Source organism: Hyperoodon ampullatus, assembly GCF_949752795.1.
Source record: "Hyperoodon ampullatus genome assembly, chromosome: 1".
NCBI lineage: Eukaryota > Metazoa > Chordata > Mammalia > Artiodactyla > Ziphiidae > Hyperoodon > Hyperoodon ampullatus.
Window position 1 is genome coordinate 882528 of NC_136914.1, and position 12159 is coordinate 894686.

At 39.6% G+C, this 12159-nt stretch overlaps 1 protein-coding gene across 1 annotated transcript in view; it reads left to right on the forward strand.

Annotated features, from left to right (window-relative positions):
- Positions 1-12159, forward strand: part of DCHS2 (dachsous cadherin-related 2) — a gene marked incomplete at both ends in the record, with an annotated part of 288779 nt that overhangs the window by 153390 nt on the left and 123230 nt on the right. The window contains one exon of the mRNA XM_079716852.1: positions 2367-2598. Within this exon, the coding sequence (XP_079572978.1) occupies positions 2367-2598 (232 nt within the window). The remainder of the gene's footprint in view (positions 1-2366; positions 2599-12159) is intronic.

A 12159-nucleotide genomic window follows, 5' to 3' on the forward strand; every position in this document is an offset into this window, starting at 1 on the left:
ATCTCCTGGCTCCAGATTGTCCCTCTGTGCCACAAACCCCGTTGTATAGTGTTTGTCTCATAAATGTTAAGTCCTTTGTAAGCAGGACTTAACTGTGAGATGGAATCCATGGTTGGCATTGCCCGTAGCATAGTCTTTAAACAAGTCCTTCGTGAAAGGTAGAATTTATACCATAGCAATACTTTAAAGGCTTTGGGGACAGATTAATCTCTGTTCCAGTTGCAGATCTGCTATTTATAGTCTCACTTACTTTGGACAAGTCACATAGGCTCTCTGTGCTTTGGTTTTCTAGTTGTAAAAATGGGGAAAACAATAAAAATCTTTAGAAAGGGAGATTATAGCCATCGAAGGTGAAAATACACGTGAAGCGCACTTAACATTCATTCACAAATGGTTATTATAAGATGAAAGTGCCCTCATTGATACATTTAACAGATAAAAATTGGATCCATAAAAAAGGAAGACTGAATCTATGTATAATACTGTTCCTGCAAAAAGATTCACTAATCTGTGACAACAAGCTCTTCACTTTGTCCATTTAACATTTTGCTTGTTCTTGGTGACATGGCCTGATTGAGAGTCTTCATGGATAGCCCAGGAATGAACATCTTTGTTCTTAAAGGTCTTAAGGTGGAGTGATCTTCATTTCTTCACATGTTCCCCACTCTCTCATTTCTTCTCTTACCTGCTTTCTTAGCACCCCCACCCACCCCAAACCTAAATGACTTCTTGAACTTGTGGAGAAATTTGAAAGAAAGAGGAAAGTAAGGATAAAAGGAAAGCAAAACTGAGAAGGAATCCAGTTTGGAGAATCAGCAGGCACAGCCTTTCCCATCTGCTAGGAGTCAGCTTGCAGCCCCCTCGTTCCACTCCACCTGAGGACCCACAGGTTACTTAGCTTTGCTGAAGACACAGTGCCAGTCTGCATTTTAAGGATACAGACTGGATGGAACTGCCACTGTTTTTATTTTTGCTGTGTTAATTTAAAACTGGCATAGGCCTGGCACTTTATTCAGCTTAGAAGATGGAAAATCACACTATTTTTTAGTCTTTCTCAATTCTGTTTTAGTCCCCAGTGTCTGGGGTACATGGGTCCTCAGCGCGTGAGAGGCATTTCTGGATTCGTGGTTTACTTCATCCCCAACAATACGAAATGATGCTCTCTTGCCCTTCATCCTCAGCTCGCGCTCCCTCCAGAGCCCACAGCAGCGTGCTCTCTGTGTCCTGTGCCAAACCTTCTTCACTGCCTTTGGTTTTCCTCTTTGCTCCGTGCATCCTGCCACAGTTGGTGGGGGGGGGGGGAAGTGGGGAGACAGAGAGAGAGAGAGAGAGGGAGGGAGGGAGGATAAGTGAGTGAGAAAACTCAGGCTGTTGTGACTTACCAAGGATTTTTGTGCAAGATGAAAGTATCAAAGTGTACCAGATAGAAATAGAAAATGGTGCTTTAAGTAGGAACATATGCTTTACTTTAGAAAAGTAAACATTGCAGAGGATTATCTTCTTCTATTGTGCTCTCTCTCCTGCTCCTTATTTTTAGATGGAGGAAACGCACACAAAAAGCCAGTATGGGATCCACTTCCCACTGTTTTATACACTGTATTTCTTATCTAATACATGGAAAATTAAGAATCCCAAAACAAATCTGGCCCCAAGTCTGTAGGAAGAGTACCTTCACTGCTACCCTCTGCTCTGGACTTGATGATTCTTCTTGCTTCCTAGTTGGTCTCCCTCCTTCCAACCTTGCTGCCTGCCCTTCAGGGGGCAAATCAAACTACTCCTCTGCTCAAAACCCTCAAATGGGTCAGAGCCACGGTCCTCTCAGAGGCCCACAGAGCCCTCTGTGAACAGCCCCTGCCCCTTTGATGTCACCCTACTGGTTTCCTTGCTGTTCCCTGAACAGGCCTGGGATGTACAGCACTCCTGTCTCAGGGCCTTTGCACTTGCTCTTTCCTCTGTTATGCTTTTCCTCCAAATAACTGAAGTCTAGCTCCCTCATATGGGTCAGTGTTTTCTTGCACCCCCCTCCAATATTCCCTTCCCCTTTCTCCTTAGCAGTTAAAGATTATCTGGGGGGTGAAAGTGATTTTTTTTTTACTCTTTGGACATCAGGGAAACTTTCCTTGAGTATCTTTGGCCTCTACTCTGGAATTATTGCCTCTTAGAAGCTTTAAGTGGTAATCTCATTCCTATTTAAGAATCAGCATTGGAGTATAGATACCATGAACTCATAGCTCAAGGTTAAAAGTAAAATGAATATATATATATATTTGTTGTTTCAAAAGCCTATTCTAGGATCCTTCTCAGTTATTCTGCATCCCAGTGTTCAGGTGAGACCCATTTGTAACCTCTTCTCATCCATCCAACAGGGTGGACTCAGCGCCCAAGCTTTTGTTCGTGTGGAACTGGAGGATGTGAATGATAATGAACCCGTGTTTAACCCGTCAACCTATGTGACGAGTGTTAGCAGCCAGACCCAGCCAGGCACTGAGATCATCAATGTTCTTGCCTCAGACAGGGATTCCGGGATGTATGGAACAGTGGCTTACGAACTTGTCCTCGGAGACCTGTCATTCCTTTTCACCATCGACTCCACCACAGGTATGTGAGCTTGGAATCAACAGCTTCTGCATAAGAGCCAGAAAATTAGCTGAAGTGGTTTTTCCTTGGCAGGGGTGTTGCAGGACTCATTTCACCTTCCATAAGGCAGCAAGGCATGCTGAAAAGAGCCGGTCTTTGTAGGTTAGGACTGGATCTGATTCCCAGCTTTGCCTCCTCTTGTTCTTATGACCTTCATTGGCCTCAGTCTCCTTACCTTAGAAGTAGTGCTAATAATCCCTATGTTGCAAAGTTTTTGTGAGGATTAAAGGCAGTAAATTATGAAAGATGCTGGCTAGTAGTATTTATTTTGCAAATGTCCCCCACATTTGTATGATCATCTAAGGATGACTTGCATCATTTCAACATACAAATACACCCTACTAGTGTAAAGAGCATTGTACGGACGTCCAAAGAAATCCCTTCCGGTACTAGGTCTGGCATTCCCTTAATCTCTTCGGGACTTAGTTTCCTTGTTTTTGAAATGATACCTAAAGCTCCTTTTAGTTCTCTAATGTGGTAATTGTGTATCTGCCAAAAAAGTCCAATGGGCAAACAATCTTTCAGAAATAATCAATATTTAAGAGGTTACTTCCTCTTCCTATTAGTTTGTTGTTAACAAAAAAAAAGTTTGAAATACTTGGTTACAATATTTGGTTACAATATTTGGTATTTTATAACCAACATTTGGTTATAAAATTTCAAGTGTATAATATTACATTATAATCCTATGGAGATATTACAGATATTTTGCCCAAAAATGAGGCTGCAAAGAAAAAGAAAAAAATTTTTTTCTTTTGCTTTTTTACTTTTACAAAATATTTTATTTTATTTATTGTAGTAAGAACATTTAACCTGAGATCTGCCCTTTGACACATATTTCCGTGTACAGTACATTATCGGTGACAAGAGGTACAATGTTGTACAGCAGATCTAGGGTTTATTATTCATCTTGCTTAACTGAAACTTTATGCTCATTGATTAGCAACTTGCCATTTCTCCCTCCTCGCTGGCCCCTGGCAACCAGCTTTCAACTCTTGGATCCTATGAACTTGCCTATTTTAGATCTTTCGTATGAGTGAAATATGTAGTATCTGTCCTTCTGTAGCCGGCTTATTTCACTTAATATCATGTCCTCCAGGCTCATCCATATTGTCCTGTGTTGCAGAAAGTCCTTCTTTTTTTCAAGGCTGGATAATATCCCATTGTAGGTATATGCCACATCTTCTTTTTACATCCATCTGTTGATAGACATTTAGGTTATTTCCGCAACCTGGTAATTGTGAATAGTGCTTCATTGAGCATGGGAGTGCAGAGATCTCCTCAAGATTATATTTCTTCTTAAAACACCTGCTCTGAGCATGGTTGGAACATGTTTCTGGTCTGATGATGATGATGTCAGGTGCTACACTAGGCAGTTTCTGTACATTGTCTCATTGGATCTGTACAACATCCTTTGCAACGACCACATTCATTAGCAACAAGCAATAATTGACATGGAATCCGATCTACCGAGTTAGTTTGCCCTCTCAACGAGCCCCATTAGGTAAAGAGTCATTGCTTCTTGCCTGGTAAGTGTACTTTGCCTGGCATGTATGACTGGCCGGGGGATTTGTTGTTTACAATGGCAGTCTTTATAAAGCAAAACTTTCCTTGTTCAAAATAACCCACTGATGTGGCCCTTTTAACATTTCAAAGATCAGAAGAAAATACTTTTATAAGAAATTAGTCTACTTATCTTGGCTTTTTCAAAATTTATGTAAACTGAGGACCTTAGCTATTTAAATGGTCAGGCCCTCCAGGGCACTAGCATTGCCAAAAATATATAAGTCAGCCAGTAATCAGGGCACAGGATCTAAAAGCATTTAGCAGATTGTTTTTAAAAGACATCAACACACTCATCCTCAAGTTTCCCCTGGATGATCTTGAAGAATGAGCTATACTGTATCGTGTTTTTAGGAGATATTTCTGTTGTTGTGCTGGCTTCAGTCAGTCACAGGCTTCCACTCCTGGCACGGGCATTAGATAAATGCCATTGTTAACCAGGGAGAACACTTTAAGTAGGTTATTATCTAGGGAAGTATCATGGTATTTTTTTAAAGCAAAGACCAGCTCATAATGGAAGTAACGTTGGGTTATTATTGTTGGCAATTTCGATGTTGCTGCATTTAGGGTGAAAATATTCTCAGTCTTACAGTGCTGAGAATGTGGTTGCACCTAATCACAACTCATGAGAAAGTCATAAGAGCCAGTAATGCTTTACTTTAACCTTTAGAAGAGAATGAAACAGTATCATGATTAACTATGGGAAAAAGTTGCCTAGTGAACAGGTAGCCTCCAGTTTGAACAGTTGAGTTGTTCATCTGTTGGTTGACTACAACTATGGACACATTTTCTATTTTGTACATAATAGTTAGGCCTCTAGGCCATGCCATAAAAGTCAGTTTAACTGTTGATGTTCTCAAAGAATAGAACAAGGAGCTGTATTGAAATATGGTTTTCCTCTTCTGGATCTGTGTCTTTGTTGAAGCTATAAAAGGCTGGGCTGTCTTGCTTTCCCTATAAAGGCCTGTGTCTACAGAGCCTGCCAGTGTAAACATAGTCTCAAGAAATTGCCTCTGTCAATAAATATATGTGGAATAAATGAATAAATGACCTTTAGAAATAATTGGAAAGTGATTTAAATCCTTATTACATCCTCTTAAGAAATTACAAGGCAGTATCATTGATAACACACAGCAAACCTTCATTTAAAATCCTCTTTCCCCATTGCAGCATGGCGGGGACACTAGGGCCTACCCCCACTTTCCCCAGAATTCTCCCAAATTCCCTCTCCAGCGTAACTGTGCCAGCTCTTTTCTAGGTATACAAACTAAATACACACACACACACACACACACACACATGCATATAGTTGTACATAGTTTTATAGTAGAGGAGAAGATTGAGAATTGATAGCCAATTTATACATTATCACTTCTTAAATACTCTAAAATTCTCTTAGAGACATTCATTCATTTTCTCATTGGTTCCTTCGTGCTTTCATTTTGAGGCTTCCTATATCAGACATACTATTTTATAAGCTTACATACTTTGTGTTATAGCCTCAAGTGTTCATGAAGACGAGATTTTCCATTGATCTGTTTGTGCCACAACCAAGACTCGTGCATTAAAAATAGAGCTTTTGGACTTACTGTGTTCATCTGGGAAGAAAAATGTTTTGGAGAAAACTGGAGGGTGTGTGGCGATGTCCTAGTTGTTTTCTCTTGTGGGTTTATCTTCCTGTTCTGTTTCTGTCTTTCTAACTGTGTTGTTGGTTCAAAGAACATTTTTGTAAAATGGGTTTCGGCACCAGGAGAGAGAGATTGACTTAAGCCTTTGTTTCTGTTATTCTCAGTTAGTGGGTTCTTTCGATGTGGGCATGAGGCAGACCACACTGTTTTGAGTTTTAAAAGGAGGAAACACAAGAAGCTTATTTATTAATAGCTCTTTTTCATGTATTTTTAATCCTATTTTTTGAACTACAGGTTGATTTTTTTCTACATTGTCTGAAGTAGTCTCTTTAGTAAATAAAAGGAGCAGTTTTTAGCTTTTGTGTTGTCCTATTTATTTAGTAATTTTACTCTGCAACAAACATTACTTCTAATTCAGATTATTTTAAGGTGACAGGTTTCAAGCATTTGTGTGGGTCATTTATTATTGCCCAGTTACCTCTTTTTCTAGGGCTACCTGTGGTTAAATTTTTGTGATTTATCTCATGTTAATGATATACAGAAAAGTTAAAAGTTCTGAAAAGAAAGGCAGAAAATGGAAGCAAGTTCATTGTTTCCACAGATATGAACCAAGCAGTGTTCTCGGTGTTTGGGATACATCAGTGTATAAGACAGACAAAAATTCCTGCTCGCTCTCATATATCTGACAATAGACCTTATGTTGCCTCGCCTATTGCCTGTTCTGGGTTTAGTTGTGCTGCACATAAAAGCCAGGTTGAATACCATGGAAAAACAAGGAATTAAAAGGGCAACTGAATGAGTTAAACCAGCCCTGCCTCTGTGATTAGTTATAATCTCTTGTTTGTGAAGAGTGTGTGGATTTTAACAGGGATTGTAAGTAATGTAGCACAAAGTCTGTTTTTATCTCAAGGGCAGATTCTTTTCTAATGTTAGTTTTACACTCAGTATTCATACCTTGTAATGATTCTCATAATTTTTCATGATTGTCACTATCCTACATTCAGAGCATTCTGATATATAGTTAACAAATTAATACCACACCTTATTTCATATGGGATGTGAGCTTGCTCATGCCCCCCAAAAATGACTTTCTTTCATTTGCAAGACAGAGACTAAAATTAATCATGAGCACCTAATCAGTGTATGTCACTTTGGTGGGAAACAAAAGCATGTTAGAGGGTTTTCTCATTAGTTTTTCCAGTATAAGATCACAGACTCTTGGAGATGGAAGGGACCTTACAGATCAGCTCCCTCATTTAGTGGAGGAAGAAATTGAGGCAGAAAGGGATTTAGTGACTTCCCTAAAGGTACACAGTTGGTAAATGGCATAATTGGACTTGAACCCCATCTTAGACCTGTGATCTGTCCCTATACTGTTCCATCTCAGACGATACTTTTTGACATCTTTTCCATATATTGCCTATTTGAGCCTTAAATCAATGTATGACATAAGCAAGGCAGATGTTTTTATGCCCATTGTAAATTAAGAGACTGAGAACCCTAACAGACTTAGTGATTTGCTCAAGGAGGTAGTAGTACTCCTGACACTTTTACTTCTCGAACTTCCATTTCAAAGCTCTTTCCATGGGACCTCCCTGGTGGCACAATGGTTAAGAATCTGCCTGCCAGTGCAGGGGACACAGGTTCGAGCCCTGGTCAGGGAAGATCCCACATGCCAAGGAGTGGCTAAGCCCGTTTGCCACAACTACTGAGCCCACGTGCCACAACTACTGAAGCCCATGTGCCTAGAGCCCATGCTCCACAACAAGAGAAGCCACCACGATGAGAAGCCCGCACACCACAACAAAGAGTAGCCCCCTCTTGCTGCAACTAGAGAAAGCCCATGCACAGCAACAAAGACCCAACACAGCCAAAAATAAATAATAAATAAATATATATATATATATATATATATATATATATAAACTCTTCCCATGATTATGGTTTAAAAAAAAAAACTAAAGACAAAGCTAAGATAAACGTAAGTTCCATTGATTCAACTAAATAAGATAGAAATGATCTCTCATTGTGACTTCCTATATAAGCCTATTTGAGATAATAATTATCTGTTGATTTATTTACTCTTTTCAGTTGAATAAATAGAATTCAGTGGAAAATCTTCCAAAATAGGTACATTTTTCTTAAGAACTGTTTTAGTTGTCAGTATGAGATAGACAAATTCAAAATATTCATCCTACTCCTTTCAGCCAATGCAGCTTAGTTACCCAGATTTGTGTGGAAAATAGAGTATAATATCATCTATTTGGTGAATAAGCTTCTATATTCTCACAAAAGGAATATAGGAAGGACACCATAAATATCAATAATCAATAAGAAATTTATATTGATATCCCATAGTTTTTGGTCTGTCTCTGTTTTTGAGAAAATTACAGACTCCATGTTTGGTGGAGGTCATGATTTTGTGCTTATTTTTGTTCTTTAAAAAAAAATTTTTTTTTTGGTTGTGTTGGGTCTTTGTTGCTGTGCTCAGGCTTTCTCTAGTTGCAGCAAGCGTGGGCTACTCTTCATTGTGGTGCGCGGGCTTCTCATTGTGGTGGCTTCTCTTGTTGAGGAACACGGGCTCTAGGCGTGCGGGCTTCAGTAGTTGTAGCACGCAGGCTCAGTAGTTGTGGCTTGAGGGCTCTAGAGCACAGGTTCAGTAGGTAGTTGTGGTGCATGGGCTTAGTTGCTCCACAGCATGTGGGCTCTTCCCAGACCAGGGATTGAACCCGTGTCCCCTGCATAGGCACGCGGATTCTTAACCACTGCACCACCAGGGAAGCCCCTTAGTTTTGTTCTTAACTATCCCATAGCTTTCAGTTTTAGTAATGACCTATAGCTTATTTTCTAACTATGAAGCACTACTTTGGTGAAGAGTATCCCATCTTTTCCAGGAAGCTTGATTCTAAAAGTATTGCTTAATTAGTAGAAGAACATGATTTTATTTGTATATCAGATTTAAGAGAAGACCTTTGTCTTTAAGTTCTTTTATTAGTCTATCAATTAAAAAAATTCATTCCAGCAATTTCCTCTATTTAAATAAGTGACAAGATAAATAGCATAGACAAATACTATTGCACATTACAATTAGTATGTATAAATCTAAGCACTACAGTAACTAAAAGTTAAAATAAGTAGTGCTCTGTAAGTAAATCAACATCTATTTTTTAAAGTTAAAATTCATCCCCTGAACTGGTGGTTTATGATAATTTGCAAGTGTCATGAAAAAAATGAAAGCCAAATAATCACTGTACTTTAAAGTCTTAAAATATAATGTCATAAGTCTTAAGCTGGCTAATATACAGGTAAAGAGAGCTACTGATTTTACTTACTGTTTTATTATTTATTATATATATATATATATATCATATGTAATATATATATTTTTTAAAGCTACATTTTCTGGCCCATCAGCTTTTAGTAGACAGCTTAGTCTATTTAAGAATGTTGAATTCAAGTAAGTGAGTTTTCTAGCTCCCCTTTATACTTGAATGTTTTTAGAAGTGAATGTTTTGAAATATTCCGTATATAGAAGGGCACACTTAATCTTAATACTCTCCTCTTCTAAGTGGTGACTGTTCATTCAAAGAAACTTACTAGCTTCTTACTGGTCTCTAGTTGAAACTGTTTCACTGCACAAAGTTGGCTTTGCAAGCCAAAAAAGTAGTCCTTGGCTCAGAAGAAGCCTAGTAAAATTCATACATATAGGCATGAGATGGAACTTGTTCAACTATAGAAAGACAGATTTGGTTATCTCACCTCCCTGCTTAAAATCCTTCGATGACTTTCCATGGCTCTTTGGCCGGAGACCAAATCCTTGTTATGGTCTCCCAGGCCCTTCATGACCCGCCCTCCTTTCCCCTGTGGCCTGAGCTCCAGTAATTCTCTTTCATCTTTGTGCTCATTCCTTTTACACCAACTATTCTTCCCCTCCTCCTCCTCTTTCTTCCTCCTTCTCCTCCTTGCCCTGAGCCCACCGTGCTTCCCTCCATAGGCACGTCGTGTATTTGCCCTTCTGCACAGGACATTGGATGGCTCTCTATCCTCTTCTCTTCTCACACTCACATATTCACCTAGATAACAGCCTGACTCATCCTTCAGAGCTCAGGTTATAGGTCACTTTTTCATGGAGGTGTTTTCTGATGATTCCCTCCCCAAGCACATTAAATCAGGTCCCAGTTTATATTCTAGCACAGCTTCTCTTTAGATCATAATTACATATTTTTTGATTATATGATTAATGTCTGTGCCCTGCAGATACGGTCTATTTTGCTCCCTACTGCCTTTCCAGTTACTAGCACATTTCCTGGAACGTAGATGGTACACAATAAATGGTCGTTGATATAAAAAAGTAAAGAATGAGATGGAGCTGTTGCCACAAGAAAGCTTGCAGTCCAGCTGAGTCGACAATAATAGCACATATAATATACAGAGAAGAGATCGGTGGGTGCTGGAGCTGGGGGTGGAGTGGGGCAGGTGACATGAGTGAAGGGGGTTAAAAGGTATAAACTTCCAGGTATAAGATAATAAATCCTGGGGATTTATGTACAGCATGGTGACTGTAGTTAACAATATTATATTGTATATTTGAAAGTTGCTAACAGAGTAAATCATAAAATTTCTCATCACAAGGAAAAAATTTATAAATATGTGTGGTGATGGATGTTAACTAAATTTATTCTCGTAATCAGTTCACAAGCCATACATATATCAAATTATCATGTTGTACATCTAAAACTAATACAATAGTATATAGTCAATTATATCTTAATAATAAATAAATTAAAAAATCATATTATGAAATTACTTTTTTTTTTTTTTTTTTTTTTTTTTTGCGGTACGCGGGCCTCTCACTGTTGTGGCCTTTCCCATTGCGGAGCACAGGCTCCGGACGTGCAGGCTCAGCGGCCATGGCTCATAGGCCCAGCTGCTTCACGGCATGTGGGATCTTCCCAGACCGGGGCACAAACCTGTGTCCCCTGCAACGGCAGGCGGACTCTCAACCACTGCGCCACCAAGGAAGCCCCAAAATTACAATACTTTTTAAAGTTTAATACTGGAAAAGAAATAGATACTCAGTCCAGACCAGAGTACAGAAAACTATGGAAACATATGTGGAAATATAGGGAAAAAAAAAAACATATAGAAGAAGGCCAGAGACTCAATAATTACATTCTGAAGGTCAAGTATTGAGAGTATGGTGACACACTGTAGTATAGTTATTTGACCAAAAGAAGCCCAGCTGTCTGGCTCCTAAGAATCTTCAGCAGATGGCATTCCATATTTAAATTATTTTATCTTCAGACTTACATTAAGCAAGCTCTTTCTTTTGATGTATCAAACTGAATGCCAATTACCAGGTTATAGTGAAAAACCATAACTGTCACAGGAACTGAATTCTTAAGGCTTTGTGTCCAGTTTGCCTTCTCCGCTCAGGCACACTATGGAGAAAGCCAAATCAGTCTGGGAAAGTTTACAGAGAAATGTTGATTTTTAAAGACGGGAATGAGATAATGTTAATGTTTAATGGTACCAGATTAAAATAACCGGATGGATGTTCTCCATAATAAAGATGGTCTCGCCAGTAGAACAGAACTGTGAAGGCCTGCTGACTCACACTGCTCTGCATTACTCTGCTGTTCACTGGGAGGGAAATACCTGAAGGCTGTTCCCACTTCTCTTTTACAGCCTGGGCCTGAATTTGTGTGCCTAACATTTACCTCTCTTTTGCCTACTTTTTCTGGACTTGTCGTCAACCCTCTGGGTTAGAACTTTTTTTTTTTTTTTTTTTTTTTTTGCGGTACGCGGGCCTCTCACTGCTGTGGTCTCTCCCGTTGTGGAGCACAGGCTCCAGACCCGCAGGCTCAGCGGCCATGGCTCACGGGCCCAGCCGCTCCGCTGCATGTGGGATCTTCCCAGACCACGAACCCGTGTCCCCTACATCGGCAGGCGGACTCTCAACCACTGCGCCACCAGGGAAGCCCTGGGTTAGAACATTTTAAAAGGTACATTTCAGATACAATCAAGTGTGTAAGCCATAGACTCCCACTGTCTCATGTCTCATTAAGGTGACTTTGCATATTTCTTCTCTGAAACAGAAATTCTAAGAGTAAACTCCATGCATTGATGACATGATGACCACAGGGAGCGCAGACCTTCAGAAGAGAACTTGGGAGAATCGAGAGTAGTCGGGGAACTTGAGCTGAACCTCACAGGAGGGCTCAGATTTGGATAAGCAAGCGGGGGAAGAACGATAGTGATTCAGGAGAAGTGAAGAATATAAATGAAGATGTGGAGCGGGAGATTAGTAAGCATTTGTAACAAGAAATGA